This window comes from Ambystoma mexicanum, chromosome 12 (genome assembly GCF_040938575.1).
Source record: "Ambystoma mexicanum isolate Mex_15411 chromosome 12, UKY_AmexF1_1, whole genome shotgun sequence".
NCBI classification, from domain to species: domain Eukaryota; kingdom Metazoa; phylum Chordata; class Amphibia; order Caudata; family Ambystomatidae; genus Ambystoma; species Ambystoma mexicanum.
In genome coordinates this window covers 79730378-79756771 of record NC_090936.1, presented here as the reverse complement: position 1 = coordinate 79756771, position 26394 = coordinate 79730378, and the positions used below count along the sequence as shown (strand labels likewise).

The 26394-nt window shown below is 50.2% G+C and overlaps 1 protein-coding gene across 4 annotated transcripts in view; it reads left to right on the top strand.

The window, feature by feature from the left end:
• PTPN12 (protein tyrosine phosphatase non-receptor type 12) overlaps positions 1 to 26394 on the top strand; it is an 820244-nt gene that overhangs the window by 601960 nt on the left and 191890 nt on the right. For 2 of the 4 annotated variants that reach the window (XM_069628047.1, XM_069628046.1), the window contains exon 14: positions 22636 to 22719. The exons of the other annotated variants lie outside the window; for them this stretch is intronic. In XM_069628047.1, coding sequence (XP_069484148.1) covers positions 22636 to 22719 — 84 coding nt within the window. The remainder of the gene's footprint in view (positions 1 to 22635; positions 22720 to 26394) is intronic. 4 annotated transcript variants of the gene reach the window in all.

Below are 26394 nucleotides of genomic sequence, written 5' to 3'. Positions count from 1 at the left end.
GCAATATATTCGAACTGGTGTAGATCTTTCTGACCTAAAGTCCACTAAGTCTGAAAGCAAACTATCAACTGAAAATCATTTGCAAACCTTGTGGATACCAACGGGCTGTGACACAAATGTCCCTGGATATGGTTGGGAAGCTTCTGAAGAGTCCAACCTAGAAAAAATGGGACATCATAACTCTGCTAATATTTCTTTGGTAATAGTCATCAATTGTGGCTTATAAGAGGTTTAGATCCAGTGCTGCTTGCCTAGCTTGTCAAATGCCGCTCGCATGTAATCTGCAGCCACTGAGAAACACTTGGTGCAGAAAATGACAACCAATATAAACAAAATGTGCGCGAAATGCAATGAGGTCATTGTGCATGTTACTGTGATTCGCCATGGCTAATGTCCGCGATCTAGAGATGTTGTAGCCGTTTAAAGGTTGCGTGCAAGGTTCTGTGTCAAATCATTTCTATAGTTGGAATGTGAATTCCTAATAGGAATAATGTTGTCAATGTTAAGAGATGATCTAAAATCAAATTTTGTAAAAATTATGGTACGAAAAATATGCGGTTCTTAGGTGAAATTCAGCACTGGCTAGACTGAACACTGGGAAGGTATTGAACAGTTAACTTGATGGCATCTCCAGATGGAAATGTATGTACAATCATATAAAATCCTCATGATGTACAAGATCTAATGTAAATGGGATGGCGAGAAGTCAAAGGTATGTAAATGGTGTTGCATCACATAGTATCAAGGATACCATAAATTGATTGAGCAAGCTTGGGGTGTTACACTATGTAGAAAATTAAAGTCCTAGACGAGGTGTACATTAAATCTATTTACCATTAACAATGTATCCCAAGACAGTGCATATAGCTCATGACAATGTGTAGCTGGGCTGGAACATCAGACACCTTTATTTGCTTTACTAAGTGGCTTTTATTTGCATCACAGTACCTCTAGTATGTTGTCACAATGTGCCCAATCCTCCAGTTTAATGTAAGCCCTCTATATTTGGTATTGTGGTCCGCATGATCTAGAGATCCGGTCCCAGGTAGAACTCCTCGTTCATGCCCAGGGGACTGTTGGCGTCCAAGTGGTAGATACAGTATAGTTTTGTGCACGTTTTTATTTCTGTAAATTGCCTTCCCTTGGTAAGGGATGGATTACTTGGAATATCACGCATCTCATTTGGGCCACTTTGTCTTGCCTTTTCAAAGTGTCCATAGGCAGGCGATTTGATGTTGGTGCCCTTATGCTGAACTTGTCTTATCGTCTGTTCCACATAGTATTTGCCACATGGGTGTTGGAGAGTATAGATTAAATTTCTTGTCACAGGTTGCAAAATGCCGTAGTGTAATCTTTCTGCCCGTATTAGGGTGTCTAATATGGTCACCTTTGATAATATTGGAATAGGGTTGGCAGTTGAGGCACAGGAATGCCCCTGACTTTGGTTTCTGTAACACCCTATGTAATGGTTTGTCTTAATGAGTGTGTCCCTGAAATGTTCGCTCTTCTAAGCCATCATTGGTGGGTCTGGAAATATGTTAAGAAACTGATCTAACTTGATGAAATTCCAGTTGTTTTTAATGGTCCTTGCTATTTGGTGACTTTGTGCTGAGCATCTCAATGTGTGAATCATTCTGGCGTCCCCCTTTTTTGGCTTTGTTCTCAAGAGATCTTGCCTATTGTGATCCGCAACCTTTGTTAAGCCGTTATCCAGGATCTTTAATGGGTAACCCTTTTCCTTAATCTGTCGGACATCAGGTTTTACTCTTCCTGAAGTGTATTTGTATTCAACACTACTCTCTTGAGCATAAGGAACTGGCTCTAATGGAGACTGTCTTTCAGATGTTTTGGATGAAAGCTACCGAAGTGCAGGGTGTTAACATCTGTTGGTTTACAGTAAATAGTTCATTATTCATAAAGGTAATCCTAACCTCTAAGAAATGTAAATGTGGTTCCCTTACCTCGAGTGTAAACTTGATCTGATCGTGGCATTGGTTGAGGTACTTGAAAAATTGTAGCACTTCCGCTCTACTGCCTTTCCAAATTGCTAAAACGTCATTGTATCATTTCCAAAAGATAACCTTAGAACTCCAAGCTTCCTTGTTAAGGATGTGTGTTGTCTCGAAATAGAACATAAAGATGTTTGCATAAGTTGGTGCCACTGATGGCCCCATTGGGGTCCCTGAAATGTGTAGTAAGTACTTCCTTCATACCTAAAAGATTATTGCAGAGGATGATGTTGACTAGTTTGATCGCCAGTAGCTTGTGTATGCGCACATCTCTGTGGTTTAATAGAAACCAATTCATGGCTTCAATTTCTTCTGCATAGGGAATTGGGGGCTACAGTTGGCTTACATCTTGTGAGAACAAAATAGTCTGTCAATTGTAATTCACCTAGTAACTGTAGGAAGGCGAGAGGTGTCTTTGAGATAAGTGGAGGTCGGCTGTAGTGAAGGTTGTAATTCAGCATCAAGGCAGACTGCTAAAGGATTGAACACTATTTGTACCTGCCACAATGGGTCTGAATGTTGATTCGTGGGGTTATTTATCTTGGGAGTGCATAAAAAACAGCAGTTAAAAGATGTTTGTTGATAAAATCTCTGGTCTGCTGCGTTATCAACTCTAGTTCATCTGCTTTTGTCACAATGGTCTCAATCAATGTCATTATAGCTGTTGTCTGTGGTCCAGCTCCAGATATGTATTTGTGTCCTGTAACAGTCCTAGGCAACTTTGGTTGTAAAAAGGAGAATCCATTATCACAAGGGCTTCAACATTGTTTGCAGGCTTCATAATGGAATTATCTTCGGCCGGTTGCTTTAATAGCCTTGTTTGGCGTCTTTGTATATTACGTGTGTAGGGATTATACTTAATCTTCCTCAAGTATTTAGTAGTCCTCAGTTTAAACATGTCTATAATAGGTTTCTTAAACTGTGGATGAAAGGAAATCTTTGATTTCATTTCCAAATATTTGAACAAAGTTCCTGTGTTTCATGAACATTTTTCGTACAAGTGATTAATCTCCTCTTCAGAGCCCTTGTCAGCTGGAATGGAAGAGACTTAGATTAAGTGTGTCAATTTGAGAACTAGGTAATGTCCCAGATGAGAGATTCAACTCTATGAACTCTCCTGTTTGTACTGCACTCATTGCTTTTTATTTCCCTCTTCGTGTCTTCCTCCTCCTACAAAGGTGACTATGGTTGTGCCCAACCATGTTGTGGTAGTGGTAGGTTGTGTCGGATGTATTTCACTACTAACTGGAGCTACTACTGTGATGGTTGGAGTATTGTCTCCTTCCCCGCTGACTACTTCACTACTATCGGTAGCATCACTATTTGGAGTGGACCGTCTCTGTAGTCTAGCCGGTGCTCGTCTATTTGAGTTGTAAAATTCTTGCCAGGTGCACAATGTCCCTGGCGTGATCTAATGTGTCCCTCCAAAACTTGCACATTTTCCTTTATTGTATTTCTTTTTTATAGGTGTCTAGGTTCCAGTTGACACCCTCCAAAATCTTGATCCCCTGACTGGAGTATAAGTAATTGTTCCTTAGTTTGTCAATCTCCTGGTGTATCATCGTCAATGACCTGGATAACTCCTCAATGGTGAGAATTGGATCAAGGGAGCATTGATTTAAAATGTGCTCCCACCTTTTGACAAACTCCTGGTTTTCCTTTGCAAAGTGTTGGCTTAAGATAAACCCTGAGACCCCTTGGTATCCTCTTTGCCTTATAATATTGAGCTAATGCACTAGCGTGAAGTTTGTGAGATTACAATACTTATTTTTGTATTGGTTATTTGTGTTATGATCAAATATTGATCCTTCACAAATAAAATACAGTAATCCATCAATAAATTAATCGTGTTTCACAATAGTAAAAAATTAAAATGGAGCAGACTGAAAACAAACTTTACATTTCCTACAACCTGTAACATTTCATTGATTATACAGTAAAACACAATGGTTTATGAAGTGCTTATGTGCAAATAAGATGCAATCGTATTCCATCTTCAATCATCTAAAACAGGTTACAATCATAACACCATAAAAAAGATAACAAGCCAAAAACCACACAACTTATTATGCTTTGATGGGGCCCAGAGCAGTTAACCATCGGATTACTTCCATAGTACAAAACACTTAATGCCCTGCAATCAGTCTGTTCCAGAATATGTCGTATCCTCTCTAAGGCAAAAGAATCGACCCAGATATGGAGTTCGACCTTCTCTGAGCATTGGGCAATGCACTAGTATATGCTTTTATGTTTGGATTGCCACTGGATCCTTACAATAGGAACACATTGCATTGGTTATATCACAATTTTGTATCACGTGAATATAGTATTTCACCAGTAGGGCTCAAATTCAAACTAAGTCTAAAGAACTGATCTAGAGTTTTAGGACAAGGACATTGGGCGAGATATTTGGGCTATGTGCCCCCAGGGACAGTGTGGAAAGATACTTGCAGCTACTCACCTTTTTTAATGGTATTTATCCAGTCCATTTCTTCCAGCCTTTTCTTTACTCCCAAAGGATTCGAGATCAGTTCCTCTTGCAACTTCCCACAACTATCCAGGTTCTTAATAATAAAAACATCAAAAGTCATAGAGTATGTCTGGGCCTGCAAGATTTTCCTCCTTATTAGTTGAAGTAGAAAAATAAGTCTGTCTGGATTTTCCATAGAAGTAGTCGGTCTATGATAAGATGCGGGTGGCTTCGCCCTTGCTGAGGTCTAGTGTAGTAAATGTGTTATTAGTTAAAGAGCTAATCTTAGAAAATGACATACGGAAGTAAGGGTGCTGTTGTATGCTTTGTCAACCCCTATAGGTTCAATACATTACCACCAAATGTCAACACACACTTATTTCAGGGTATCAAACTTAGATTGTTACAAAAATGTGTGTAATCTTTGCAAATTAAGTATAAAACTTAAGGTGCAGGGCAGAACAAACGGTCCACCTATGGCAGTCATCAGAAAACGCACTACTGCATCACACAAGCCTACAAGCCTCCCAGCACCACTTCTTCCGATAGTGTTCATGTGCTGTACCAAAGCGAAAGTAACATCTATATACCTTCTCTGATCTTCACCAGCTTGAATATTTGTGGGTTAAAGTTGCTGCTGCTTGCGACTTTTGCCGCTGTTAATTTACAGGTATCTTTTGACAAGATGGCACATGTTAGTGAACGGTCAACTATCGAATAAAATGGCAGAGGCAATAAGAAATCTACATATTAAAATGCCTCTAACTACTGAGCCACAGAAATTAAATTTACCTGGAATGCTGTTGCCATTGGAGACAAAAGAGAAGGCTGAGGGGCCCTGGATCTCAATTTGTGTAGAAATACAAATCTCATGGTCCGGTACATTTATATAATTTCTCCATGTCGCTCACAGGACTAGCTAAACATTTGTGTGCATTTTTATATTTGCCCAATTTGTGTACTTCTATAAGTGAAATATGTTAAGTTGTGCCACTAAAGAGGGAATGTTTTCTTAAAAAAATTAAAAAAAGCTGCCAATTTTAGTTGCCTTCAGATTCTGCACTGCATGATGGCTGCTTTCACCCAAACCAGAAACCCATGATGGGTATATAGAAGAGTACAGAAGATGGCATCATGTGGTCCTGTTACAGGTTAAACAAGAAATTATAATGTATGCGTTGGCATTTACATTTTATATAAAGGTTAAATTTGTACAAGTGGACTGCCGGCTGCAGTGCTCTGATAAAGCCTTAACCACTGTCTGTTCTAAAAGTGATGTTCAGTTTGTCAAGGCGCCTCGGTGACATTTTTTCTGGTCTTGTTTTTGGTTTTTATTCTGATGTAGTAGGAGAGATGGCTGTACATAAGTGTAAAACAAGTTATCACTATGGTTTCCTTGAGCTATTCCCCCATCATTGACTGTGCCAGGCGGGGGTGCATCCAGCTAGCTAGTGGAGAATTGAGCTTGTTGGCATCTTGTGTAAGAATAGGCTTTGAGATGGATCGAATTAAGTATTGATTAGCTGGAGCTAAAAGCAGATGCTGGGGATTTGTTATCTCTCGGGAAGCCAGAGCATGTTGCAAATTAAACTCCTATGAGATGCAAGCTACTACTTTTAGTCCGTTATATGTGACTCCTTATGCTTTAAATGTCTTCCACATGTGTCCTAATGGAATACGCATATCTATAGATGTATAGATTTTTTAATCTCCCCCAGAACAGAGTTACAGGGTAATTCATAGAAAATCGCACAAGTGGCGCACGCGACTGGCGCACAGCATGCCCGTACGAATGTCTGCGCCAGCCGCGTGCGCTAAAATCGATTTACGTGCACAGCGTATTCATGGACTTTCGCATCCAAAACAAGCCGTGGCGCAGCGACCCTGCAGCAGCGCCAGTTACGCCCCCAAGAACGCCCTCGCGCAAGGAAAAGCCCTCAAAATCCCCAAATAATCGCAAAGGGCTGCGCTAACCCTGGACCAGTTCACAGGGCTGGCAAACAGCAAACGCCAAGCGGGGACCGTGTATTTCAGTGGTTCGCGGGAAGTTCCACACGCGATTGTCCTGTGTACGTGTGCATCAGGGGTGCGCGGGAAGTATCACACGCAAATTCAGCTGGGTACGTGTATTCCAGGGGTGCGCGGGAAGTTCCACACGCGATTCCATCCGGGTACGTGTATTTCAGGGGTGCGCGGGAAGTTCCACACGCGATTCCAGCAGGGTACGTGTATTGCAGGGATTCTGGGGAGTACTACACGTGAATTGGCCGTGTGGGTCCTCCCAGGTGTTCGACCTACAACCTCCACGGCCCCTGCAGACAGCCCACATCACGGGGGACTACCCTGCACCCCTGCCCATGTCCCGCAGGCAGCCCATCCACCCTGGGCATCCCCCCCAGCCAACCCACATGTCACCTTGCACCACTGATCAACAATGCATGTCTCCCACCACCCCCACCCCCCGCAGTGCAGGGGCAGCCTCCACCAGGCCCCCACCCATGTCTCCCACCCCCCCTACCCCCCAGCAGTGCAGGGGCAGCCTCCACCAGGCCCCCACCCATGTCTCCCACCACCCCCTACCCCCCAGCAGTCAGGGGCAGCCTCCACCAGGCCCCCACTCATGTCTCCCACCACCCCACCCCCCAGCCACCAGGGGCAGCCTCCACCAAGCCCCCACTCATGTCCCCTATTACCCCCACCCCCCGCAGTGCAGGGGCAGCCTCCAACAGGCCCCCACCCATGTCTCCCACCCCCCCTACCCCCCAGCAGTGCAGGGGCAGCCTCCACCAGGCCCCCACCCATGTCTCCCACCACCCCCTACCCCCCAGCAGTCAGGGGCAGCCTCCACCAGGCCCCCACTCATGTCTCCCACCACCCCACCCCCCAGCCACCAGGGGCAGCCTCCACCAAGCCCCCACTCATGTCCCCTATTACCCCCACCCCCCGCAGTGCAGGGGCAGCCTCCACCAGGCCCCCACTCATGTCCCCTATTGCCCCCACCCCCCAGCCACCAGGGGCACCCTCCACCAGGCCCCCACCCATGTCTCCCACCACCCCACCCCACAGCAGTCAGGGGCAGCCTCCACCAGGCCCCCACTCATGTCTCCCACCACCCCCACCCCCCAGCCACCAGGGGCAACCTCCACCAAGCCCCCACTCATGTCCCCTATTACCCCCACCCCCCGCAGTGCAGGGGCAGCCTCCACCAGGCCCCCACTCATGTTCCCTATTGCCCCCACCCCCCAGCCACCAGGGGCACCCTCCACCAGGCCCCCACCCATGTCTCCCACCACCCCACCCCACAGCAGTCAGGGGCAGCCTCCACCAGGCCACCACTCATGTCTCCCTGCACCCCCACCCCCCAGCAGTGCAGGGGCAGCCTCCACCAAGCCCCCACTCATGTCCCCTATTACCCCCACGCCCCAGCCACCAGAGGCAGCCTCCACCAGGCCCCCACCCATGTCTCCCACCACCCCCACCCCCCAGCAGTACAGGGGCAGCCTCCACCAGGCCCCCACCCATGTCTACCACCACCCACCCCCCAGCCACCAGGGGCAGCCTCCACCAGGCCCCCACTCATGTCCCCTATTACCCCCACCCCCCGCAGTGCAGGGGCAGCCTCCACCAGGCCCCCACTCATGTCTCCCACCACCCCCAGCCACCAGGGGCCCCCTCCACCAGGCCCCCACCCATGTCTCCCAGCACCCCCACCCCCCAGCAGTGCAGGGGCAGCCTCCACCAGGCCCCCACCCATGTCTACCACCACCCCACTCCCCAGCCACCAGGGGCAGTCTCCACCAGGCCCCCACCCATGTCTCCCACCACCCCCTACGCCCCAGCAGTCAGGGGCAGCCTCCACCAGGCCCCCACTCATGTCCCCTATTAGCCCCACACCCCCGCAGTGCAGGGGCAGCCTCCACCAGGCCCCCACTCATGTCCCCTATTGCCCCCACCCCCCAGCCACCAGGGGCACCCTCCACCAGGCCCCCACCCATGTCTCCCACCACCCCCTACCCCCCACCCCCCAGCAGTCAGGGGCAACCTCCACCAAGCCCCCACTCATGTCTCCTATTACCCCCACCCCCCAGCAGTGCAGGGGCACCCACCACCAGGCCCCCACCCATGTCCCCCTGCACCCCCACCCCCCCAGCCACCAGGGCAGCCTCCACCAGGCCTCACTCATGTCTCCCACCACCCCTACCCCCCAGCAGTCAGGGGCACCCTCCACCAGGCCCCCACTCATGTCTCCCACCACCCCCACCCCCCAGCAGTCAGGGGCACCCTCCACCAGGCCCCCACTCATGTCTCCCACCACCCCCACCCCCCAGCAGTCAGGGACAGTCTCCACCAGGCCCCCACTCATGTCCCCCTGCACCCCCACCCCCCAGCACTGTGGGGCACCTGCCAGCAGGCCCCCACCATGTCCAACTCATGTACCCCTGCACCCCCACCCCCCAGCACTGTGGGGCACCTGCCAGCAGGCCGCCACCCATGTCCAACTCATGTTCCCCAGCCAACATGTCATCACAATCTAGATCCCTGGTCCCTATGGTCAGCCTCCAAATGCAAAACACCCACCCGAGTATTGCATCATCCCACTCATAATTGGCAATTACATGACAGAACACCAATTGCAAGTTCCGAAACAAACACATTTCCCTCACATACACCCAGTGGGTGTCAGTGAATCTCAAAAGCCATATCATGATATGCATTAAACCAATGAGATGATACTACACATTGAAGTGTGATAAAAAAAATATGTATTGAAGGAAACATAAATAGAATCAAAAATAAAGAAACAGAAATGGGAATGTACAAAAATGAAAAGTAGCATGTCCGTGAAAAAAAGCAAAACCAAAAATAAAAATCCAAAGTAATGGTGTCCAAAGTCACTGTCCAGAAAACAAAATCCAATGGGAAATAAAATAGAAAGCCATTGCTCCATGGTGAAAATGTGAAAGAAAAATACAATCCAACAGTGAACTATGTACATACAAACAAGCCAGGGTCCATTATCCCAACAAAAGAAAGGAAACCTATCTAACTACACTGACTAATAAAATAAACTATATACAAAAATGTGGCCAATGTCCGAAAGGTCCAAAATAAATCCAAAAAAAAAATGAAACCTAACACTACCTACATAACTATGTACAAGGGCAGCGGGCTAGTTTGACGGCTCACTTGTGGATGTCCCGGGCCAGGGCATCATCGAACTCCTGTTCAATGTCCCGGAGGCGGTCCTCCTCCATGGCCCCAAGGGTCCGCAGGGCTGTCGACATGTCCACCTCCAAACCCCTGCGGATTGCCTCGAGGCACTCAGCCCGCCTCAGGGCCCTCCGCATGGAGTTCTCTGCCCTGACCATTGTGAGCCGTGCCTCTTCCGCCCGCTGCCGCTCCGCATCTATGGCGTGGCCCAACCGCTGCCACACAGAAGACACTCTCTGTCCTGGGTCCTCCTGCCCTCCGGCCGATGCCTGCCCCTCCGATGTTGAAGGCCCCGAGCCTTCATGGCTCCCACCACGTTGCTGCTGCTGCGCCTCTGCCCGTGCACTGCCTCCTGCTGCCTGCACATCCTCCGCCGGCTGGGGTGCAGTCGTTGACGTGGTCACCCCTGCTGGACGTCCGACTCCCGACTGTGGCAGGGATGCCTCCTCTACCAGCCTGGCCGCACCGTCAGAGGCAGCTCCACAGGGCACCCAGGTGACTGATGGGTGGGAAGATGGCACGGAGGACGACTGGCGCGTAGGGGGTTCAGTTGAGGAGGGGGTCGTAGCAAGCCCCATCATACGGAGGAATCCGGCCTGGGTGACCGGTCCCAGCAGGCTGACGTGATCAACGAGCCATTCGAGATGACGTGCAGTCTCCTCATGAAAAGACTGCAGGTCACCTCGCATGGCCCGTTGACGCAACGCCACACCACCCAGAACAGGCTCAACCCAGACCCGGATAGCCACGTCCGCAGGCAGAGGAAGGCCAGTTGTGGTGAGCTCATCCCCTGCCTGAAAACTGGTCTGAACGTAGGCATCCCTGCTGGTGCAAGATGATGCAGGGACAGGATTGCACACAGGCACCTCCGCGGCGGCCTGTGCTGCCTCCTGTCCCTGGTCCTGCACTGCACCACTAGCACCAGTGGGATCCCCACCTCCAGACCCCGTCTCTGTTGCTTGCACGGCCTCCTCCTCCACCAAACCCCCCACCAACCTGGATGACTCCTTGCCATCTTCCCCCGTTGGGCCTGTGGGGTCCCAGCTGCCCCTTCTGCTGCCGAGGAGTCCAACTCCAACCTCCGTCTCTTGGACCTCCCCCGGCAGCTGCGGCCTGGGACGCGGCACCGGACTCCTCACTCCCCGACGAGATGACAACATGGGAGGGGAGCCGGGCCTTGCGTCTCCGGCTGGCGGTGGGATCCCCGCCGCTGTGCTCCACAGCACCTTCTCCGCCCTCTTCATCAGTTGACGCTGCAGACAGGGAGAAATAAAAAACAGGCATCAGGGCACTGTACAATGGACACATACTCACATGACAGTTGTACATGAGTGGCATTGTCAAACCTCAGACATGTCATCACAATCCCCAACACACATGTCATTTCAACTCGCACACATGAGCCATACCACAGCCGTATCGCAACTGCCAGCACCATCCATACACATGCAAACAGCATGAGCAGGCAAAGGTGAGCCAGACATCACATGCAACACAGGAAGTGCACCACACATGTACACACACCACCACACTTGCATGCATGTGTACACCTCTGCCAAGTGTTGCAGTGTTCAGATGGGCATCCATGTCACATCTGCCCATCAGGCTTACACATACCGCTGTCACATGCATCCATGTTGCATCACTCTTGCACCCTTGTCAAATACACACACATGTACACAGTGCTGATACATGCAGCTGAAAACAACATACATGCGTGACATCACTGACATGTCTACTTACATACTGTCATGATCTCTGCTTCCAAAAGGTCAGGGTTTTCCCAACTCCCTTGGAAGCAGATCCATAACCCAGGTTCCGAGGGCCAACCAGTCCCAATTGGGACCTTTTGGACCCAGTCCTGGCACCAGGCTCATAAATATGCCCAGTCCCAGCGCTGGAAGCGCCGGGCTCATAATGCTTGGGTGGACTTACCTGCAGCAGACCATGCTGCTTACTTGCCTGCCAGCTGAGCCTCTGATCCTCTTCTGTTTGGAACTACTTTTCCTGTTGGGTGGGGCAGGAGCCACTCCCTAGATTCAGAACACTGGAACTCTTCTGGAAAGCAGGAACTCTTTTCTTACCTAGGCGTGGCTGTGGAAGGAGAGACCTAAGCACTACAGGAGGCTATTTAAACCACACCCGGTGGATGAATCTTGCTTTGCGTTATTCTGCATCCTCTGCAGCAGAACGCTCATCGTGTCTTCTGCATCGGATCCTGGGCCTAAGGAAAAAGGCTTACCATCCTGAATCCAGTCTTCAGCAACTCCTATAAAGACAAGAAAGAACAGGTTAGCATTCCGGCATCTGAAAGAAAAAGGCTTACCATCCTGAATCCAGTCTTCAGCAACTCCTATAAAGACAAGAAAGAACAGGTTAGCATTCCAGCATCTGAAAGACACAGGCTTACCTACTCTTCGTGCGCTCCGGAGGTCTTCACACTGCATTCCGGCATCTGCAAGACAAAAGCTTACCAACTCTTCGCACGCTCCGGAGGCCTTCGGTGCTTCACCCTGCATCTGAAAGACAAAACATGGTGCGTTTAAAGACATTGGGGAACTTTAATACTCACGTGCCATTACTCCTTTCCACATCAACCCCAGTGGGTATTCCGGCACCCTGCAGCCGCTCCGAACTCGTACCTGCAAAATAAAAGACAGTTAGAGCGCATCGTGAACCAGGCAACAAGCGCTTACTTATGTGCTTCCAGGCGCTTCTATTCATCACACGGACTCCATCTTCAACTCACTTCAGCCTGTCATCCGCCATCGCCGGAACCTGCAAAACAAGAGACATCATTACTAAAGACTTTAAAGACAATAGAATTACTCGAAACATACCGTTCGTGCAGTAAACGACGGACAGCAGTCCTCTGAAGTCAAGAGGCCTGCGCTACCGATCCAGTGAAGAAACTGGTTACAGCACCCTGCCCCGAGGCAGATGGAGAGCTCGGCATTCACTTACCTAAGGTGAGAGCGTTAACCTTTGGGGGTCTACAGGAGAGCAAAAAAGGAAAGAGATAGGGACACCCCAATAACCCCAGTTCATTAATCCCATATTTTCTACCTGCAGACATTTTACTCTTGAAGTCAGGCATACAGTGCACAGAGGTCCAGCCCAAAGAGCCAACCGGGTGCTACACATCACCTTTGAAGATACGGTAGTCGCCCAGTCAAGACCGGCGCCTCTGCGAGAATCAGGTGAGCGTTACACATACTTATTCATCCAAACATGTGTGCCCACACAACGGCATTTGGCATGCAAGCCTACACACACAAGCACCATCCATGTCTCACACATTCCAGCCCTAGCATGTGTTAGCCCCACGGCCCTGTACACCCCCACCCATACTCGACCCCATACAAACAGATGTGCAACCTGCACACTACTGAAAAATCACCACACGCACAGCTCACAATCAGGATGCATGTACACTTACCGCTCGACTCCAGACGGGTCAGCCTCTCAAGGACCTGGACGTGGAGCGCTGGGGATTTGCGTTCCAGGACCCTCATCTGTTCTTCCGACAAGTGGCCCCGGCGCCCCTTGGCATCTGCTGCCTTCAAGAGGCGCCGGGCCTTGTTCAGGGTCCTGGACCTGAAGTCCTCCCAGCGCTTCTTGACATGTTGGAAGTCGCGGACTGCCACCCCCTCCGCGTTGATGGCAGTCATGATGTCAGTCCAGATTCGAGTCCGTCCTTCCTTGTCGGCGCGGGAACTTCCAAAGAGGGCATCATACTGCCCCAGGACTTGCTCCACCAGGACACCAACTTCGGTGGCACTGAAGCTGGTGCCCCTCTGCCTCTCTGGCCGGGGGTTGTCAGTGGTCTCAGATGGTGTTTGCCCCGACATGACAACCCCAGAGGCAGGAGTGGGTGGGCAACTGGGTCCTGGGGCTGGGCTGTGGAGCGATGGAATCCCAGTCGGGAGTCTTCGGTTCCAGCAGGGGTGGTCACAGCAACAGCACCCCTGGCTGATGTGCAGGCAGCAAATGGCAGGGCACGTGGGCAGCAGGCAGTCAGGCAGCAGCAGATGGCAGGTGGGAGCGTGCTTGGGGCTCTGGGGGTTAGTAGTTCGGCCTTCTGGGCAGGAGCGTGGTCTTCCGTGTGCTTACGCGTGGCCAGCTTGATACGGAGTGATTTGGCATGTGAAAATCCTGCACGTCTGCGTGTAAATCGAGGAAAGGCCCTAAGCGCGTATGGACGTCGGCACGCATATGCGATTTCATTGGACCAAAGGCCCTTAGCGTGTGAGCGCGTCTGACGTGAGGCGCGCGGGTGTTTCCCTCATTACGCGTGATGACAGAGCACACGTGGATTTCCACCAATCGCGTGTGGAACTTCCTGCGCACCCCCAGTAATACACGTACCCAGGCCAATCGCGTGTACGCTCACTTCCCTCCGATTACATTGGCCCAAAGGCCACCATGCGCAACTGTGACGTCACGTGCATGGACGTAGAGAATGGCGCGTGTAAAAATGAAGAGATACACGTCCGAGTGTCAAAGCGCGTAATTGGTAGAAATGGCCTCATTGCGTATGCGCGTCTGTGACGTGTGTATAAAAGGTACGTGTAGAACGCTATTTCCTTGTACGTGCTTTTCGTGGAGAGCGAGTGGGTGAAATCTGTACTTCTTGTCGGTTCACACGCGATTTACTTCACGGCGTTTCCAGTTCGTACTCCCTGTTACCTCTGACAGTTTTTTTTTTTCTCTTTTCCTCTTTTTCCTGGGCCTGTTTCCTCAAACAGCTTCCCTACTACTGTTGTCCTGTCTCCTCAGACAGTGTACAATTCTTCTTTTGGCGGGGGTGTTTCCAACGCGCACACACGCATATTTTTCACGCTTTTGTTCCTGGCAGACGGTGAGTCGCGCACGTATCTAACATCTGTGCTTGCCCCGTGTGTCGCGTACCCCTTCAGAGGTCATTTTAGGCTGCGTGTGACACGCATACGTTCATTCTTGTGTTCCTGGGTGCCACAGCGTAGTGCAGGTTTATTATTCCACGCACGTGGTCTAGGAGGGGTTGCGTGCACCTTACTTCCCTTTTTTCGGGTGCCTGTGCGTTGCGTGACCCGTCATCGTTCCCCAGGGGTAACATACAGCCTTGCTAGAGCACTAGGGTACGATTACCATCTGGTACCCAAGCCCTTTGACCTCCAATTGCCCAGGACAATAGTTTACAGCCACTCCCATACGCACAATAACATCAGTGCCATGGCTGGGAGGCGAACAGGCCGTAAGGGTGGCAAAGGTGGCCGAGCCCCAAGTGGTGGCCGTAGTGGATCCGGTAGGGGACGTGGCCGTGACTTGCAGGGTGCCCCTAGCCTCCCATGTGTGGAGGAGCAGTCAGGGACACCCATGCCCCTCCCCCCCCCGGTTGAGGTTACCGTGGCTGACGCCATCCATGCTCAGCCCTTGTTGGACTAGCCCACTGTGGAACCAGACCTGGCACAGGGTGACTCCATGGCTGACTTGCAGGTCAGCAGGTCTAGGCCACGTGCGCCGGTGAACGTTGGTGTCATCAGGCCACGTGGATCAGGGGCAGCTAGGTCATCTGCTGCCCCGCGTAGGTTGGCTGGGGAGGCTGCAGGGGCAGCTGCGGCTCCATCCACCCCACCTCTCTCACACCCAGCCAGGACAGTGTCGGTCCAGGTCCATCATGCTGACATTCCCCCTGACACCATCACACTTGAGATAATGCCTGCACCAACTCCCATGCTGAGTGTGCAATCCCACGCGCCTGCCCCTAGTGTCCAGCGTGGCGCACGACACTCCGGATCCCCACCACCTTCCAAGTGGAAGAGGAAGAGTGCTCGTCCAGTAGAGGCTGATGCCCCAGACACGGCTACACAGTCCGGCCCGTCAATGAAGCCCAGCTTCAATGAGGCCGAACTGAATGCACTTGTAGAGTATGTGTCCGCACATGACCGCGAAATGGTGATTGTTGCAGGATCCAAGACCACACCTGCACAACGTCGGGCACAATGGCAGACCATTGCGGACATCATAAGTGCCCTTCAAATCGTGAGGCGCACAGCTAATGATTGCTACAAGCGCTGGAATGACCTGAAGCGCAGGGCAAAGAATAAGCTGGCCTCAAGTCATGCCGCAAGTCTAGTGACTGGAGGTGGGTCTCTAGCAGACGACATAGAACTCACTCCACATGAGCAGGTTGCTGGGACCTACGTCACGGAGGAACAGATCCAAGGCGTGGGAGTAGTGGCAGATTACGAGGCATTGTCCGGTGAGTGCGCATGCATGTGTCATCCATGTGCATGTTGTGTGTGGGAGGGCTTCTGTTTGGGTGCCAGGGGAGGGTGTGTGCGCGCGCCTGAGTGGTTCGGCTCACCCATGTGCCTCTTCCTAAACATTCTTGGCACCAGCATTTGGGTATAGCAGCATCCCTTCGGCCAACATTAGACATCCAGCCCAACACCACGCCAGTTGCCCTTGGAGTGTCATCTTGCCAGTACACTGTTGCTTATTTACCTCTGTTTATTCAGGCAGATTGTTTGCATACCACCACTTTTACTCGGGATTTCTCAGTCCTATTGTCACATGTCTGACATGGCTATGGTACAGTGGACTGGCTCAGTTTTGTGGACTTGATTAGTTTGGACATGTCCCTGTGCTATAGGACCATTTTTGACTGGCAGCTGCATGTTAAACATTAGAACCATTACAATGAAAATAATCAATCATATGAACAAACTGGACTGAATGAACAATTGGTGACCTCCTCTCCCTCTTCACTTCATGGCTAGGGTACATGCCATCTGTGTGATGGCATGTGCATTTGACCTGCCAATCACTGGCCAATGTGTGATGGCACTGCTAGGCAGCATGCAGCAAATAAGTTGATCTTCCATCTTGGTGTCATCAATGTGTGGCATCTGCCTCCCCATCACACGCAGTGACGGTGCATGCATGGGAGTGTTTTAGTCATGTGGGACATGTGTCAATCAAGTACTGTTTCTGTAGCCTCTCAGCCCTCATTGTGTGCCATAGTGCTAATGCCTGTTTCCATTTGTTTTCTTTCATGTCTTTGCAGGGGAAGACACGCCTGATACTGCTGGGGTTGTGGAGATGGTGCGGACCCAGTAGGGGTCTGAGGGCCGACCGACCACCAGTGAGGGACGTGGTGTGGTGGTGGGTGAGAACCCACAACTGCTGCAGGTCATGCTCTCAAGGGGTGTCTCTGGCTGCACCTCCCCCGAGCTGTACTCAGGTGTTGATTCGGATGATGAGACCTACGTGCCGTCCCAGGTGAGTGTTCCTGGGAGGGATTCTGTTCTGTCCGACCCACCTGCACCAGGGTTAGAACCCTCAATGGGGATGTCAGTGTTGGCAGGTACGCCTTTGGTGGTTACGGATGCAGGGTCACACTCCGCGACATCTGATCCTATTCCTGGGCCAGCAGATCAGAGGGGGAATGCAGTCCTGCAGCCTCAGGCAGTGCCGGCACAGCAAGGCGCAGTTCGCCTTGCCCCAGACAGGTGTGGTGCCCACCGACGTGGTGGCTGTACGCCACCTGGCAATACCGCATGGGAGCAATCCATTTACGGTATGGCAACCCAACAGGCAGCATCATCAGAGATGATGGCTCAGGCCATGGATAGGGTGACCACTTCCATTGTCCCCCCCGAAAGGCTGATGGAGCGACTACAGCAGGCAACCGACTCCATCTGCCAGTCACACAGGGAGGACATGTTGGCGTCCGACAGGGACAGGCGGGCGGCACTGGCGACTCTGCAGGAAGCCATCTCCATAGAGTCCCAGGGCCACAGGGAAGCCCTGAGGCTGGAACTCCTTCACCTCAGGACGACTCTTGTTGAGCTTGAGGCTTCAACAAACCGAAGGACAGAACAGCAGCTGGAGCGTCTCACCCGTACGCTCTCAGCTGAGATGCAGGCAACTAGGGCGGAGGTCCGGGCATCCCGTGAGTTGTTGCATGGGGACCTCTGCACACTCATCCTCCAGAACGAGACCTACCACACCCGCATGCTTGCAGCCATGGAGGAACAGACTAGGGCTTTGCGTGGGCTGCCTCCCATAGTGCCACCACCTCCGGATGCAGCTGCAGAGGGTGAGAATAGCGACAGCAGTGATACTCCCACCATAGGGTAGCCGTGTAGGCCATGAGCCCATGGAGGTGTTTTCTTTCTCGCAAGATCCACACAGGTGGGTTTTGGTGTGCACCCTGTCCTCGGACCCCCTGGGTGGCCTCCTCAACCCCCGGGCCTATTAATGGCCATTTTTGATTTTATTTGGTTTTTTTTGTTTTGTTTTTGGGACAGTGTGTTGCCTTGTGTGGCTCCCGTGGGCATACGCTGCATTGTGGCTGGGCACATGCAGGCTTGTCATGGATTTGGTTCAGATGCTTGGGTTTTGTCACACACCCCTCCTGCTTCCCGTTTCCATGGGCTTGCAAAGGGTGTGCCCAAGTGACATTGACGTACATGGTGACATTGGACTCCCATGAGCTGTGTGGGCAGTCGGTAGTCAATACTGTGTATACATTCATAGTGCATATTGTTGTATTGTACACTGCGTGGTGTATTGATATGTGCCTCTGCATCCATCTCATCCTCCATATTTGCAGGTCCATTCCTCATGTCTTCACAATGCGGTCCACCTTGGAACTGGAGTCCATGTTGTAAGCAGTGCACCTACACTCTTGCGTGGCGCTAGCACTGAATACTTGGAAGTGTTCGGAGGGCTGTCATCATCAGGTGGTGAGGCTAGCTAATTTTTAAGTCTGTAATGTCATGTTTAAGGTAGGTTGGAGGTTGTGTAGGTGATTGGTATTCTTGGTAAGTATTTGGTAATGTGGGCTGTAGGTCCTGCATTACTGTGAGCATTTCATGTGTGGACAGGTTTCCATTAGGGACACTGTAGCTGCTGACACTTGGGGCATGTTGTGGGGATTCATTTCTTTCCTCTCACATTGCATGACATGCCATGGTGTGTTGTGTGGCCGTGCCGTGGAGGGGGTGGGTGACATGGCACTGTTCATGTAGTATTTGCAAGTGGGTATTCATTTCTGCAGCATGGAAGTGTCTTTTCATGACACTGCATTGGTGGTGTTTGTGTAGGTAGGGATGCACACATTGTGACACTTCCACATGAACAATCTCAGGCTGCTATGGTTCTGACAGTTGACAGTCCCTTTGTTCGTCTTAATTGTCAGGTCGAGTCATCATTGCTTATCAGATGGTATGTGCCAGGCCTGTGTGCACTCCACTGGGATGTGATTTCTATGTGAAGTAATTAGCCACCAGCTGCGTACGGGCTGCCTCACCCCGTGCCCTCTCCCCTCCCATGCGCAGCGGGCGTGCATGCGGTTGGTGGATGTGGGGGTCACCACCATGTCCACGGCCAGGCCCCGGCGTGTTGCAACATTGTGCAGGACACATGCTGCCACTATGATCCTGCACACTACTGGGGGCGCATATAACAGCTGCACGCCAGACCGGTCAAGGGAGCGAAAGCCTGACTTGAGCACTCCGAATGTGCGCTCCACTATGCCCCGGGTTGCAATATGGGCTGTGTTGTATCTTACCTCGTGATGGGGTTCCGAATTGGCATCATCATGTGGGTGCTCAGAGGGTAGGCACTGTCCCCTGGTGAGGAGGTGATGGGTATCATTAGTGGGGTAGTGACACAACTCTGCATCTGACATGCATGCATGTGCAGTGGCATTCATACTCACCAAGCAGCCATGTATCACCATGCGGCCAGCTTCTAGGTCCCGGCTTAGGGTAGACATTCGGTAAATGAAGCTGTCGTGGGTGGACCCTGGATAGTTGGCATATACTGAGGTGATGATTCCCTTAGCATTACATACTACCTGCACGTTGATGGAATGCCAGTGCTTGCGGTTCCTATAGATGTGCTCAGATGCCCTGCGGGGACGTAGTGCCACATGGGTGCAGTCAATGGCACCTAGCACTTTTGGAAATTGTGCCACACCGTAGAAATCGAGGGTGGCAGCCTGCCTTTCTACAGGTGTCCTGGGCAGGTATATGTGCCTACGGACTGATGGGCGTGCAGTGATGATGTTCAAGACCTGGTGTAGGCAGCGTGACTGCGTGGCCTGTGACATCCCACCCACTATGGCACTTGTCCGCTGAAATGATCCTGTGGCCAAGAAGTGCAGTACATTGAGGACCTTCTCCAGCGGGCTGAGTGCTTGGGAGCACAGGGTGGGTGATGTGAGTTCATCCTCCCACTCACTCACCAGGTCCAGTATTATGTGTGGGGGAAACCTGTACCTCCCATACACCTGGTCATCAGGCATCCCAAAAAGGCTGGTTCTGGGAGTGAAAATTCGGGCCCTCACTATCCTCCTCCTCCTCCTCCTCCGGTAACCCACGGCCACTGCTGCTAGGAATGGTATATTCATCCTGGCGTATGAGCTTGTTTGTTTGCGCGCACTTTTATGCTGCGCGGGTCGACGTACGCCTGCTTCATGCTGGCGTACGTGTGTCCGGATTGGACCCTTTTTCGGCACGTCGTAGGCGAACGTGTGAATCTTCCCGCCCACCCCTGGAATACATGTAACCCACTCTCACAGGCCCAATCGCGTGTGGAAGTTCACGCGCACCCCGTAGTACATGTACCCAGGCAAATTGCACGGCTGGGGGGGTGGGGGTGGTGGTTGACATGGGTGGGGGCCTGGTGGCGGCTGCCCCTGGGGGGTGGGGGTGGTGGGAGACATGAGTGGGGGCCTGGTGGAGGCTGCCCCTGACTGCTGGGGGACAGGGGGTGGTGGGAGACATGGGTGGGGGCCTGGTGGAGGCTGCCCCTGCACTGCTGGGGGGTAGGGGTGGTGGGAGACATGGGTGGGGGCCTGGTGGAGGCTGCCCCTGCACTGCTGGGGGTGGTGGGTGACGTGAGTGGGGGCCTGGTGGAGGCTGCCCCTGCACTGCTGGAGGGTGGGGGTGGTGGGTGACATGAGTGGGGGCCTGGTGGAGGCTGCCCCTGGTGGCTGGGGGGGGTGGGGGTGGTGGGAGACATGAGTGGGGGGCTGGTGGAGGCTGCCCCTGGGGGGGTGGGGTGGTGGGTGACATGAGTGGGGGCCTGGTGGAGGCTGCCCCTGCACTGCTGGGGGTAGGGGGTGGTGGGAGACATGGGTGGGGGCCTGGTGGAGGCTGCCCCTGCACTGCTGGGGGTGGGGGTGGTGGGTGACATGAGTGGGGGCCTGGTGGAGGCTGCCCCTGCACTGCTGGAGGGTGGGGGTGGTGGAAGACATGTGTTGGTGATCAGTGGTGCAAGGTGACATGTGGGTTGGCTGGTGGGCATGGCCATGGTGGATGGGTTGCCTGTGGGACATGAGCAGGGGTGCAGGGTAGTACCCTGTGGTGTGGGCTGCCTGCAGGGGCCGTGGAGGGTGTAGAGGGAACACCTGGGGGGACCCACATGGCCAAATCACGTGTAGCATTCCCCCGCACCACCGAAATACACGTACCCAGCCAAATCACGTGTGGAACTTCCCGCGCACCCAAGAAATCCACGTACCCAGCCAAATCACGTGTGGAACTTCCCGCGCACCACTGAAATCCACGTACCCAGCCAAATCACGTGTGAAACTTCCCGCGCACCCCGAAATACACGCACACGTTATTTTTCAGTCAGCGGGTGTCCGTGTTTGTGGGTACTCCTTTGCACGTCATTTGTCCTGGAGGGCCACAGTATGGGACATTCATCATAGCTGTATATAGGTGCTATTTGTTGGCGCACCTTTTGGTGCACATTTTTTACAGGCGCAGGAACGCTACCGCCTGCTTTCTTGTGGCGGTCGTGTTTGTGCCTGTGCGCTGGTTTGACCGTGCGCTGTTTTGCCCTATTCGATTCCATGAATACGTGTTGTAGGCGAGCGTGTGGGCGTTCCGCGCACTTGCACCCTGTACTTCCCCCGTGACGCCCACATTTTGGCAAGTTGTTCCCCATTCCGAGTGTTACGCCCAGTGTTTTCCGCCTACTTTTGTTGTGTGCGCCGTGCTATGTGCGATTTTCGCTGTGGCCTGTGCGATTTTCGCTGTGACCTGGCGCACGCCGTTAGATGGCCTGTGCGCCAACGTGCACACTTTTTTAGCGCACATCAGATGGTTTTTTCGCGCACACCCTTCCATGAATCGATGTGCGCTGCTTTTCGTGCGATTTTCGCCCTTGCACTGCAATTTTCGCAATTCCACTGCGAATCGCACGTTTTTGCCCACTTGCACCGCGCTAATTATTCCATGAATCGGCCTCTGTATCTCCAAAAGGTATATTTGTATGGCATCACTTGGCGGCTGCTGCTACTTGTTGGTGTACAGTTAACCAGGCTCTCCTGGGTTATAATCGGGAACTAAATAGCTAGCTGCAGTTTTGAACCCTGCTTTCCTGATGTGCTCTGCATTGTAGTTGGGGCTCTTTGAAAAGCATACTTCTGGTGCCGTTCTCACCAGTGGTGTTAGCAGGTTTACATAAATTGATAATGATGGTAGGCAAAGGCTTGGAATTGCTTCGAACACACGTTTTACTTATTGCTAGAAGTATGTGTTAGCGGGTTGTTTTATTTCCATTCACATGTGAAATATGATAGGCGCCTGGTGATGCTTAACAGTTTAATCTTTGGTTGTTGTGCCACTGAACATATATTAATAATCTGATTGAAGACATTCTTATCAACCCCTTTGTTTTAATGCCATTATAGTTGCAGAGGTGGTCATAACATGTATCATTTTGTGTTCATTTAACTACCTGAAAATATGTTTCTACCTTTCGGGCTGTCATCATTGCTTTGTACTTTCCAATTAACATCATTTCAGTAAATAACAAACCTAACAACTTCAAATTACTTTGCTTCCGACACTCGTAGAATAGTTTTTTTTAATGCCATCTTGCAACTGCTTTTCATTTCATGCACATCTGTCTAAACATTCTGTATGTTTGATTTAGATGTTGGGGCTTGTGAAGAGTCACCCACACCACCACCTCTGCCTGAAAGGACACCTGAATCATTTGTATTAGCAAATGAACAGAGTGAGTTTCTCGTTTCCCTTAACATTTCATAATGAATTGTGGTGTTTCAGTGCCATCTCTGCAAAGAAGCTAATGTTTCACTGTGGAAAGAATGGGGCATGCTGATGGTATATATTTGTTTGGGGGGAGGGTTCTATTGAGGCATCTAAATGATTTAATTGGGCTGCGAGCAGATTGAAGGTTGCAGCATAGGAAACCAAATGCTGATAACACTATGGAGTAAGGGTCTAGGGCCCTCAGGTACATACAATGATTAATCCTATACAGCAATCATTCTAGGATTTAACAATTGTTAAATTGGCGTTGTGTGGTAGGGTCTTTGTGTGTGGAGGAGTGTGTACAACAAAGCAGTCTTGGTAACCTAAGCTACTTCGTTCTGAGGACACTTTTTGACTTGTATAATGCATTCCTTCCTCCCATTGATTCCTCGTCTCACAAATAGATCCGCGAGGGTTAGTCTGATTGGAGAAATGTTTTTAGCCACTGTGGACACAGTATGGTTGAGTCTGTTCCTGTCATTTGTATCCGTGACTTCTGTAGCGTTGCGACGGGTCATGTGGTATATGAAACTGACTGCACCCCATGACCACTGTTCCTTTTTTTTTTCTCTGTGTCGGTATGCTGCATCGGAGCACACCACTATAAGCATTTCTTATTGTGCTTGGTCTCCTGCAAAGGCTTGGAGCGTTGAGACCTTCAGGGAATATGGGAAGCCAGTTTGTCTCAGAAACCCTGAAGTGCTAACTTCACTGTTTTGGACCTGACACGGATGAATGCAGATTCTGCCAATCCCTTTACCCCAATGCCCTCTAAAAATGTGCACTGGAGTCTTCCCTGAGCTCCATAAGGTCGGGAGGATACAGACCAGTCATTGGCTTCATTAAACATTACAGCTGTGAAAGAGAGATGGTGTTCAGAAGACAACTCTAAAGAACCTGAAGGGGATCTCTGTCCTGTGTAGGCAGCAACAAGGAGAATATGATGTAGCAGAGCCAGAGGAGTTTATGCTATCCCAGTGATTAATCAAAGCACCACTTTTTGCCTTTATTTAGGAAGAAGCTCAAAACCAATCTTTTTTTTCTTATTTGATTACTTTATTTTTGTCATGAGTACGCTTTCACCCGTTCACAATCTAGTGAACATCTGCACCTAGATGCAGTTTCTGCCTGGCTCGTCTGAGGATGCGTGCACTACATTAACTAAAATTAAATCTGTGGCCTCCAGGAAGTGCGATTGACACTTCTGTTTGGGTAACTCTCGAGGAATTGCCACGTATGCTTGTGCATGGGTCTTTTTACATTTTTTTTTAAAATTGTTTTAGTTTGATTTACGAGCTTTTACAACATTTGTGCAAATCATTATATTTATAACATAAAAACAAGTAAAGGAAAAGCAAGAATAAACTCCGATTTGCAAACCTATTTCAATTTAGTATAATACATTTCAACATGACTACATGGGGGTTATAAAAGAAGACAAGTTCCTAAACGTGTATATTTTCCCTAATTGTTTCTTAAAGCAAAATGGGAAGTTCTGTGCAAGTGGCTGAATAATGCGTGATGGGTAATACGTCTTGGACACAAAAGGAAATGATTGGCATTTAAGTTAATGCAAACGCTAATTTCACTCCTAATTAAAAGTACAGATTCAAAATCCTTGCCTTTATATACCATTCTATGCAGATAATTTATATGTTTAAAACAAACATCTCCATTTCTGGAGTGCAGGTAAATGATAAACATATAGACATATATATTTGTATACATCGTTTTTGTGAGCACAGAGTAACATGCCTGGACCAGAGTTCTAAAAGGAGTTCACATTACAGTATTATCCGCCACAGATGTATAAAGTTAAAATGCATTCCTACGCAAGATAATACATGTACAAGATATAAGTGCCAGGTTTGGAGTCCAATGCAAATTGCTGCTGTGCATCCTATTGGACTTATTCAGTACAGAGCTCAATAAATTGTTGCATAGATGGCGATGAAAAAAGCCGGCATGGTTTTAGATTGAATCTCAGTGTTAATTATGACCAGTAAACGGGTGAGTAGTAACCCTAAGTTTGTAATTGTTCCCCACATAGAGTGGTCCAAAGCAGCTCCCTTCCGAAGGTTGTGGAACCAGTGTTTGGTGTAGCAAAGATGTTCGTTCTGTGTGACTCAAAGTAATTACAATACACAGTCAAGTGTTTAAGTTTCATTTTGGGTACTGTTCCCACAGAATCGACCCATCCCATTTGGAATAGTCCAATGTTCATTTCAACCAGTGTTGTTTTTTTCACATTAGTATGAAACTGGTTCAACTTAAAGTGAAGGTATATATTGCGTGCCTTGTTGCTAGGAAAGTGTTAGATACGCATGGCGGGGTACACGTTTTGTCGGGAAGCGATCGGTTTCATGGGTTTTTCACATGTACTGCACTGTCCCCTTCCCCTTTGAACTGTATGTGCATACATAATGCCTACCCTTCAAGCACAGTCTCTTCGGCAACAAAGTGGATGAGTCATTTAAAGTTGAGGGTTTCTAAGACCAAGTTCCTTGGGCTGTTTTTCTATCAGTCTCATGCCTCTTCTGCTGGGGCATTTTTTTCCTCACATCCCACTATTGGCCACAATGGAGACATGTCCCTTCTGGTAAGCAACAACTGAGATTTCCCACCCCAGGGAAGTGGCACATGTGTGCCCACATGTCGTGTCTCTGCCTCAATGGTTTTATTCGAACACAACCAGGTACAAAACCCTGTTAATTTGGACTTTGATCAGTCCTCTCAAGTGGGAGTGAGACAGGGAGACTGTTTGCCAGGGGTGGCTTTTGAGGGCCTGGGCCTTAATGGAATTTTCCATGGGCTCCTTTTTCTTTGCTCCACCATTCTCTGAATCTGTGCCCTTTCCTGCCCTCCCATCGATGGCTACCATAGAGAGGTGGGTGGTTGTATTCCCATTATTCTTTTTGGTGCCTGAAGCCTGTGTCCAATCATGGGTCTGAACCTATGGAATTTGCCCTTGTGAAAAGACACATTAAATATGGTGTTCTCGGCTGTGGAACTTCAAGAATTAGTGGTGTCTTTAGACCTTCAGAATGCCTACTTCGATGTAGCTAACAATCTGAAGCATAGGAAGTACCTGAGGTTTGTATTTGGAAACACCAATGACTTGTTTGCAGTCCTGCGCTTTGGCCATTCCTCGGTCCCCATGATTTTTTTCCAATATTGTGTCCCCTCGTCTCAGAGGGGTCATCAGATTTAAGTCTTTACCCTGTTAGTCCTTCTGTCTCCCCTTACCAGCGGGAACCTTTTTAGAGGACTTGCTTGGAGAACTTGCAGGGATTCTGGTACCTCTAGTGTGTAGGATCCTGGGTACCAGAGTCTAAGTTGCATTCGGCTTTGTTCAACCAGCTAGCCATCCCATATGGTTTGGGGCAAGAGCTTTCCTCTTGCTTGGAAATTTGTCTTCACCACTCTGGCAGAGGACTTCGAAATATATTGTATCCCCAACAAAGTTCCAAGCAGCATACCTTTCTTTTTATAAGCCGCTTCTGATTATCAGTAGTCTTTTGTACTTGGCTAATGATAAATCAAATCTGCATCTTGTGACTTTAATAACAATGTCTGTAGCAATTGTTTTTATTATTTATATTGTTTTTGTATGTTACATTTTATGGAACTGTATCTT